The 10,261-nt window shown below is 35.3% G+C and overlaps 1 protein-coding gene across 1 annotated transcript in view; it reads left to right on the plus strand.

Annotated features, from left to right (window-relative positions):
- Nucleotides 1-10,261, plus strand: part of ATM (ATM serine/threonine kinase) — an 84,792-nt gene that overhangs the window by 58,616 nt on the left and 15,915 nt on the right. The window contains exons 48-55 of the mRNA XM_085309060.1: nt 2,899-3,018; nt 3,643-3,860; nt 4,619-4,826; nt 5,769-5,882; nt 6,288-6,446; nt 7,587-7,725; nt 8,099-8,181; nt 9,487-9,627. Of these exons, the coding sequence (XP_085165186.1) occupies nt 2,899-3,018; nt 3,643-3,860; nt 4,619-4,826; nt 5,769-5,882; nt 6,288-6,446; nt 7,587-7,725; nt 8,099-8,181; nt 9,487-9,627 (1,182 nt within the window). The remainder of the gene's footprint in view (nt 1-2,898; nt 3,019-3,642; nt 3,861-4,618; nt 4,827-5,768; nt 5,883-6,287; nt 6,447-7,586; nt 7,726-8,098; nt 8,182-9,486; nt 9,628-10,261) is intronic.

Here is a 10,261-nt window from a genome sequence, read left to right on the forward strand (position 1 = left end):
CACCAGAGTATTCCCCCACATTGATTCATAGCACACAGAGGTAGTTGCTCTGTATGTAATTCCCTCCAATGGATTTTTATACCATAAATTTATCCAGTCACTTTTTGAGTCTGTGTAGATTTTTTGATATCCAAAAAACCTTGTAACAAGGAATTTCACAATTCAATTCACCCTGTCACAAGAGCCACCTTCTTTGTTTGTTCTGAAGGCTCCATCTTCATCCATGTTAGTTATGATCTAGGACAAAACTGTGAACACTAGTTCTCTGTCTCCATTCTCTGCGRCACTCATGATTTTATAAACTGTCCTAGCCTGTCATAATCATTCTCCAGTCATCCAGGTTCCAAACTGAAGAATACTAGTTTGTTCAGTCATTCATTGTGTGGAAACTGTTTCTTGCTGTTCTTTGTACTCTTTCCAGTTCTACTGTATCCTTTTTGAGATGTGGGGACCCGAATTACAATATCGGCATGTTATGCRTTTATATCCTTGTCTAATGATCTTTCTGCTTTGTTCTCTATTCTTTTCATAGTAATTCCTAATACTCCATTCCTTTTGGCTGCTACTGTGTTAATGTTTTATCAGTATGTTCCCAAACAGGAATAGCGATCTCACAGTCCACTGTTTCATACACGAAGCCCTTTTCCCCCACCCCCCTCCATCACTTTACATTGATCATTTGCTGATAATTTCATATACTTTTTTATACCATCTTGTACTGTCTGCCTACAATTTTTCGGTCTTCGTTTTTATAATCTTGAGTAATTTAATATCATCTCCAGATTTTTTGCTCATCGCCTTTTCCAGATTATTATCTGTCAAACAGCAGAGATCACTGGATCTATGGAGTCTTTTCACTGGTGACCTAGGTTCACGGTCAGAACTGTTCGATTTATTTCTCCTCCTGTTGCCTATCTTCTAATTAGTTCTTTATCCCTCCAAGAACCATCGATTTTATTCCTTGTAGCTTAGTTTCTTCAAGAGCCTTTTGTAGAGAAACCGTGTCAAATGACTGACAGAATATGTTGGAGCAGACTCTGTCAGACAGGTTCTTCTTTATCCCTGCRTTGACTTCTTCAAAGAAAGGCAATTGAGTTGGGAAATGGGATGCATCAAGGATACTGAGAGAGAAGGCTTGAGGGCAAGTGCTGAATGACCAGAGTAGGATAAATACATACATCTACAAAAAGGGCAAAAAGCAAGATCTGAAAAACTGCAGAGCAGTGAGCCTCATTCTAGTCTCTAGGAAAATTATGGATCAGGTCTTTGTCATAGCTATTTCCAGGCACACGAAGGACAAGAAGGTGGCTGGGAATCTGATAACACAGATTTCCTAAGGTAACAAGTTATGCTATGTGGATGCAAGAAAAAATTTCTTCACAGTGAGAGCAATTCATCTATCTGCTGTTTTTATTGTTCTTGCATGCCATCTGCCAGGCCCCCTGATACTAAGGCATTTTTAAGCAAAACCTTTTCTACCTCTGTTAGTAGAAACTAGCTCAGTTAGCTCATCTGTGACTTGCTTTTGGAAAAATACAGTCTAGTCCTGGTGAATTGATGCTGTTCATTTTGTCAGTTTGTTTTATGGCCTTTGCTATTGACKCATGTAACAGACAGACCTTTGAATCCCCCATTAAGAAAGTTTTTGTAGTGAGAATCTACTCAAACTCGTCCATGCTGAAAACGAATGCAGATAATTCAGCTTTTTTCTGCTCTATTTTTATCTTCTCAGAGCACTATTTGTTTTATAACTTGATTGTCTTTTTATCAAGTGGATCATCTGGTGGCTACCTGCTCCCAATAGATTTAAAAATGATTTTTTTATTCTTTGTTGTGTTGTCTTAAAATTGTTTGGTCTTTTCGGACTTTTCAATGATGCGATTTTTTTGTTCATTTGACAGGATATTTSATGATTTTTTAATTTGTTTTTATTTTTCACTTAGACAAAACTTCAGCCTGTTTACTAGATGAGGTAAAGCTTCCTTCATCTTCCTTACCTTTCTATTTAGCCRTAATGCCTTTCTTTGAGTTTTTTGGAAGGTAATAAACATTTGCTTTGAATCTATATACATTGTTAAGGAAATTATTCTTCAGAAAAATTGTAGTTCTTTCAGTCAAGTTCTCCRTACAGAAGAAATTGGAGAGTTCTTTTCTTCGCTTTCCGTAATTGTTCCATGAAAGAGTTGATGAAGGCCTCCAAAAATKTAGTCTAAGCATCACATTCCAGTGTGTCTGCTTAAGGAGGATTTGTGTTCTTGCAGCCTCTTTGATATCTTTCAATATTTCACAGTCAGTGTCGTCACCTTGAACATCTTTAATATGGACCCTATATTAAAAGTATTTTGGAAACTTGTCCTATTATAGAATTAAAGCTGAACTTCCATCTAGAGGCAAATCCTTTGGAACTCTACTTCATCGTCCTCTCAGAGCACTTTTAACCAAGTTTCCATCTAGCAGTCTCCCCTAAAAGTTTAATAATTACACACTGGATAATTATCACAACACCAGAATGTTTCCTCAAGGGTGTACTGTGGGACTTCAAATTAAATGGGGATGTTAGCAATAACAATTCTGGAAATGTGCTGTGTATTTATACAATATTTATTAAATTTTGTCAGTTTATGCTGTTTTTCAGACTCTCAGCTATTTAAAAATAGCTTATGCTCTTCTTCATTCAAACAGAAATCACAGAAAAAAAACAATCACAAAGTGATTTAAGGTTATTAACTGCTATTGTTATGGATAGTAAATGACTGTAGATGCAKAAGGTGTAATAGGCCCAAATGATTAAAGTATATGTGAGAGTAAAAATGTTAATAAATTGCCTTCTTTGTATGTAAAAGATATATTTTTATTTGATGCTTTCCTCTTTTTTTTTCAAAACATCCTTTCTCGAAGGTTGAGAATGATCCTCATCTAAAACTGATGTACACAGAGTGTCTGAGGTTATGTGGCACCTGGTTAGCAGAAACATGCTTGGAAAACCCTACAGTCATCATGCAGAAATATTTAGAAAAGGTACAGCAAATCTTTGAAATGTGCAGTCTTCTGCACTTACTGGACAGGTCATTCAGTTGATTGTGTTCTCAGTATTGGAGTTTTTGTTCATGACAGTCTATATTCAGGTGCTAGAAGGCCTTGTACTAATGTTTTAAAATAYTGTAATCATTTTTTAACTTTTGGTCAGTAGAAAAAGCATTTTTAGTAATATTTTTCTACTCTGTCTTTCTCTATTTCATGCTAATTTGTGAATCTTCACAGTTACTCCTGCCTTTCCTGTTACTCTCCACATACCTTCTTCATTCTGATAGTTTAAATCAGTGACTGTCACTTACAGTTTCCCTCTCTTTTTGACATTTTATCAACATCTCTATTTTTTCCTCATTGTTTTACACTTTATAAAGCAAAATATCTTTGCTTTTCAAATGTGATATTTTTGACTGTTGACGCTGAAACACTCCTCAAGAATTAAATTACCTTACAAGAATATTCAGTACAATAGGTTTTATTTTGTATGCATATATATGCCATTAGATGCAATATTAAATAATAAAGTTTAATCATGCGTTATGCAATAGAGTTTAATTATACTGATTATCAATCTAATTATCAGCCTTATTATAATTGTAACTTCCYTTTTAGGCTGTGGAAATTGCTACAAGTCAAAGTGGAGATGGCAGTGATGAGCTGAAGAAAGGAARGATGAAGGCTTTTCTATCTTTGGCTCGTTTCTCAGATAATCAGTACCAACGAATTGAGAATTACATGAAATCCTCAGAGTTTGAAAATAAGCAGGCATTACTGAAGAAGGCCAAGGAGGAAGTTGGACTCCTAAGGGAGCGTAAAGTTCAGACGAACAGGTGAGCATTCAAACTGAAAGGTAGTTACTGTGGAATCTTTACTAATTCTGTGGCCCTCTGGCAAGTGATATAGCAAGGTTCACATCTCTACAGCTGGAATTTAACTTCTCTTCCCAAAACAAGTGGCCAAATCCATACTGCTTGTTGGGAGTAATTCTTGATCTGTGCCTGGACATTGTCTAGGAGAGTGCTAGCTGGTGTGGGCCAAAACTAAGCGAAGGARCGTTGTGACAGTTAGACAGTATGGATGATTATGGACCAGTGTTCAGGTTTATTCTCTGAACCTGTTCAGTTTATTTGRAGAGAAAGTCTTACGAGGAAAAACTAAATGAGTTTGAGATTTCTCCATCGTACATTTAGTAAAAGGGGATAATTTGTCTTACTGTAGAATTAAAGATTTAGTAAGAACAATGTAAAATGAGGCGAAATTCTAAACTTTAGCAGTTGGAAACTCAAGTCCTTACACAAATAGTYGGTATTAGATATTCATATTTGCACAGATATTAAGATTAAACCATTAAAAAGAAAAAAGGTACTGACTGAAAATCTAATTAAAGAATACTGGGTTTGTGTAGACATACATCAAAGGAATAGCTGCCACAACTTGGTTTAACAGGCTTTATTTTACTGTGCTTGTGCATGCAAAACAAGTAAAAAAAAMCTATTAAATTTACGAACAAGAGAACTACAGACAGCTTTGTTGTCRGTTCATTAAGAAATATTCAGTTAAAAAAAAAAACAAAATACTGTTCACATAGATACACAGTGAAAGTTCAGCGAGAACTTGAATTGGATGAATGTGCCATACATGCCCTAACTGAGGATCGTAAACGTTTCCTGTGTAAAGCAGTGGAGAACTATATCAGCTGTTTACTAAGTGGAGAAGAGCATGACATGTGGATATTTCGTCTCTGTTCTCTATGGCTTGAAAATTCTGGAGTTGATAGAGTCAATGAAATGATGAAGGTAAATGCTGCTTTTTTTCTTTATTGYACTTTAACTGAAATTACCCATCTTTCTTCTCCTCCTCTATGTTCTTTTCATGATACCTGTGTTTCTAGAAAATGAATTATAGGACAGTGCATTATGCTTTCCTATGTATCTCCTTAAATTTTCCCTCAAAACTTTTTTTTTTTCAGTTATCATTGCTCATCAATTAGTTACTCATCAGTAACAATGTAATTTTCATTCCATCTTACACTGTAATTTAAGAAGTCTGTAAGATTAAGCACAGCTCATGACCTTTCACCATTATCACCTTCTTCTTTACATATCTTGAATACTACCTRTGTCTTTCCTTAACATTCTTTGCTATGTTATGTCTCATTTATATTGTGTATACTTTCAGGTGAATGGATTTATTTTTAGACCATCTGTGGAACACCACAGCCAGGAACCAYTGAGGTTCTAATTCTCAGACTGATTCTGTCATTTCTACTATGATCCAGTATATCTATTAACTCTTACATGAATGACCTGCTTTGATAACTGAGATCTAATTCATTGCATCTCTTTGTCTTATAATTAACTTTGAGAAATAAAAACTGTTCCTGTACTCGTATTTTTAACAGACAATTGTTTCTTGTCTTAAATTATGTTGTAGAAGTTCTGATTAGGATGGTCTCTTGCCATTTGTTCATATAGAACCTAGTAATATGGTTGTTCTGAAATAATGTGTCTAAGCTCTGCTCTAATAGAATAGCAAATAGTACTTTTCTCATCAAAGACTTGTAGCACTTGAGARACACGGACTAAGATGATGTGATACTTACTATGTTGCCACTTGATCATCCAGCAATGATTGCTTTCAGTTAAAAAAAATTGCTAGCCCTTACCCAGTTTTATCATTAAAATCTTTCTGATTTTTTTTTTAAGTACAGCTTTCTAACTGAATTTTCTCTACCACAGAAAAATGCAGAGAAGATTCCTTCCTACAAATTTTTACCTCTGATGTACCAGCTGGCTGCTCGAATGGGAACCAAGATGATGGGTGGTCTAGGATTTCATGAAGTTCTGAATAGTGTAATTTATACTTTTTATATCAGAAGATATCTTGATTGGCTTTGTGATACATACCTTTAATCAATATATATATCTTCCTTTGTACAGCAATATCTCAATGTAGCTGGTAGAAGTATATTAAAAATGACTTAAGCAAAATCAGTATTTTCGGTGAAGTAGGAAAAGGGTCAGGGACTTTTTCCATGCTACATTACTGATTTTGATGTTACTAAGAGTACACTTATGTAGGTACAGGAATATATTTTGATATACTATAGTTGTGGAAAAACTTCTTAAGTGATATTATTACTTTTAGTTCCTATAAAGAACTATAGAAACTCAAAAATAATTATATTAATTAAGTATTTTTATTTCTTCTGTTCAACTTTTAATATTGTGATCTCTTTTTTTTTTTTTTTTTTTAAGCCAATATCTAGAATTCCACTGAATCATCCACATGATGCTTTGTTGATAATTTTTCCTTTGGCAAATGCTAACAAGGATGAACTCCTGACAAAACCAGAAGCAATAAGAAGACATAAATTAATTAAAAATGCACCAAAAGAAATCTCCCAGCTTGATGTGGTAACTAGAAAAATAAAAATTCAGTTCTATTAATCACATTAGCTTTTGTTTAACAAAATGATTTCAAGGGGATATGTTAGTGTAGAGCTCAGCAAATGACTCTTGTTAAGAAAGAATGGGAGGAAAAAGTACTTTTTTTTTAATAAAAGATCCTTCTTTTGAGCATACATTTGTAATTATTATTGAAATAGATTGTTACTGAAGTTGAACAAAGGACTATCCATTTTCTCTGGTCCTGCACCAATTACCCCCAAGTCTCAGATTGTTGCAAAGAACAATTTTCTGATAAATGTCCTTGATGTTAGATTCCATAAAGCCATTTTAGATGCAGCAAGGATTTGAGTATGTTTATTTTTCAGAGTACATGCAGAATTGAGKTTTTTTTCTGCTTTGAATGTTTAACTGATAATATCTCTTTTAAGTATTTAGCCTTACRTAGTAGATCTGTTTCTTTATATGACATTAATATTAAAGGCAATAGTGATCGATAACATGGAACTGTGGCTTCATGTTATTATTTAATTTTTGTTGTAACCTGCCTTTGGGATCATCTCACATGGCCCTTCTTTCCCTTTTTCCTGTTGTCCAGGCATGGATGTGTGTCATTACTTCCCCTACCATGATAAAATTTTCCACCACATTTTTATGTGGCTTTTTTTCTTCTTTCTCTTGGAACTGTTAACTCCCTCGTGATCTGACTTTTGGGGCTGGGATTATGCTAAACTCAACTAAATCTCATATTTAGCCCAGAAGGGACACAGGTCAGGTTCTACCTTTTTAATACAAGCTTTTCCTTCAGTCAGAAGGAGACAATGGAAACAGGAAGATGATGCAGGGGTATCCAAAACTGCCCGTCCCTTTTGCTGCAGGATTTTTGCAGATTTTTTGCACTTTGCCTGGACAGATTTGCTCCCTCTTCACCCCCAAATGCATTCCACTTTTTTCATTATCTCAGTTTAGACGATACAGAAGTTGTTTTCAGATGATTTCAGTTCATGTTAGAAAAGGACTATTGATTTTTCTCAATTTTCATAGGATTTATCTCGATTTTTCTTGACTGATTGTATGCTATTATGCATTTTCAATCTGATGAGGCATARTTTTCAAAATGTAGTGTTTGTATTTTGTTGGTCTTTTTAGGACAGAATGGAGGCTGCCCGCAATATAATCAATATTATAAGGAGGAGGAGCCCTCATATGGTTAGAGATGTTGAGGCGCTTTGTGATGCTTACATCACATTAGCAAACTTAGATGCTACTCCGTGGAAATCTCAAAGAAGTAAGGCTTGAAAAATTTTTTCTTTTTTTGTAGTGAAGAAGTATATTTTTTTCATGGATGAGAAGTAATACTTATAAGTATTYAGTTAAAGGAGATGATGTGCCAATACTATGTCCTAGTTTTGATAAATGTAAAATTTAGTCTGGTTTAAAAGTCATAGGAATTTCTTGCTTTGTAAGATTCAGACTTTCCGAGCATGAAACTCCAGAGAACTCCAGTTCTCCTGTGATAGTTCTCATCAGTTCCACTTGCTCCTAGACAGAAATATGCAGTGGGGTCTTGGGTCCTCAAAAGCAATGCAGGCTGATATTTGTGAACTTTGATGTGTGCTTGGAATTCTRAATTTAAAAGTATGAATTCCTTTTAATTACAGAAGGGATAAGTATTCCAACCGACCAGCCAATTATTAAGCTGAAGAACTTGGAGGATGTTGTTGTTCCCACCATGGAAATTAAGGTGACTGAAACTGAAATAAATATACATTATAACATTAAATCTTAGAATCAGTTTCTGCTTTTTATAATGAGAGTCGTAGCTTATATCTCTCTTCAAATTCTTGTGTTCTTTAAAGGTCATCSTACTAGATGAGGTATTTTCTTGTGGAACGGGAGATGCAGGGCGAAATCCTTCCCATAGGGTTAGGAAGACCTTGACCAAACTGTTACATTTGCTGGATAGTTGCTTATCATATGAAGATGTTTTTGCCACTACCRCTGTTACCACTAGCTAGTCTTTCATTATGAAAAGGAATGTTGAGATGCCTAAATCACAGAGAGGATTTGGGATTATGAATCTCTTATTTTGCAGGTGCTCAAGAGTTTTGGGGAAACATTGAATGCCTAGAAAGTTTTGAGACTTAATAGCTGTGCCTCCTTTTGTTRTGCCTATTTGCCCATGTTAGATGCTTTTCTGTTCAGTAATGGTAAATTACCCATTCTCAGCAGCATTAAGTTGTTGATGGGGTGGGTACGTAGGCACTCGTTCTTAGGTGCCTAAGGGTCCGCTGGCTCTACACAGGACGCTTGCCAGTTTCAGGACTGTGCTTACAAAGCAGCAATACCTGGGGCCAAAAGGACTACAAYCAAAGGCTGCGTAGTGTGGGTGGTGACTTCTGGCCTCTAAAGTCAGATGGCGTAATAGTGTTCCTTCACCTGTTTTACTTAGCTTTATCTGCAGAGCTAGAGGGACTTCCACATAGGGAATAACAATGATTGTTTTTTTCTTTGCCTTTCTTTCCCAGTTCAAACTACTTGAAATAATGGGAGGTCTGAGACATAAATAACTGGAGCAGTATTTCCTAACAGCTAACTGAGCAGAGTTGCTTTGTGGCATGAGGATATGCAGGACATTTGAAGATATAGCATTGGCACAGAGTTTTAAGACTAGTTTGGGTACATTTGTGGCATTGCCAAATGTGAATGGTTCCTGATCTGTTGTGTCCCCCAACCACACATGAACATTTTTGTGGAGAACATGATTTGACATAGGCTGAAATTGTTTCAGAGCTTGTTTGGCAGAAGTCTGGAGCACTAGATCCCCTTTAGCAGTGAAGTGAAGAATCAGGAATCACGCTCACTCCTTTTTTTTATTTTTTTCAAGCAGCATATATGTAGCTTTTTGGGGTGTTTTCCTTGTAGATAATAGAATACTCATATAAATATTTAGTATTTAGTCTACCAGTAAGGCTTACAGACCTCAGGTCTCTCTGAGTGAAATGAAGTTAATATTTATAGTAATTTTAAACTAAATTTATAATTTCAGGTGGATCCCACAGGAAGTTATGAAAATCTGGTGACAATAAGATCTTTTAAGCCAGAATTTCGCTTAGCAGGAGGCYTAAATCTACCTAAAATAATAGATTGTGTAGGATCAGATGGTAAAGAAAGGAGGCAACTGGTTAAGGTAGGTTCTGTCAGCTGTAATGACATCTCAGATCATCTCAGGTTGGAATTTTATTTCATGTCACTTTTCTCATTGTATTGCTCCTGTACCCTGAGCAAACATTTCACAGTCAGTGAAATTTTTTTCAGTTCAGGGATGCTTTAATAAAGGAAGTCACTAACTATGTCATAATACTGTACATTTTTGTAATTATCTTTCAACGATGTGTGTATGTATAGTTGTTAAAGAGATAATTACCAGACCTGCTGAAATGTGTGTTTGTGTCTCAATTAGTAACTAGAATGTATAGCAAATAAAAGCCATTTTATATTAAATACTTCCTTTTTACTCCCTATATAAAAAAGGATTATGATTCAGAGACAATTTGAAAATATGTATATAGACACAAAAATTCCTAAACCAAAATTATTTCTCTTTAAACTCAATTGATATCGCTGTGTTCRTCTCTGATGCTTTATAAACATTCAGCAACTGCTGGGAAAACTTTGTTTTGCTCTTACGTATGGTGCAGTATTGAAAGCTTTAGGGAGATGCATAAATCTCTAGATGAGCTTTCCCTAACCAGAATTGCAGTACCACTTGATGCTGCTTCAGCATCTGTGTGCTGCATTGGTAAATACGGTGAATTAAACTT

Source organism: Rhea americana, unplaced genomic scaffold (assembly GCF_003343005.1).
Source record: "Rhea americana isolate MKP2758 unplaced genomic scaffold, rheAme1 scaffold_29, whole genome shotgun sequence".
Taxonomy (NCBI): domain Eukaryota; kingdom Metazoa; phylum Chordata; class Aves; order Rheiformes; family Rheidae; genus Rhea; species Rhea americana.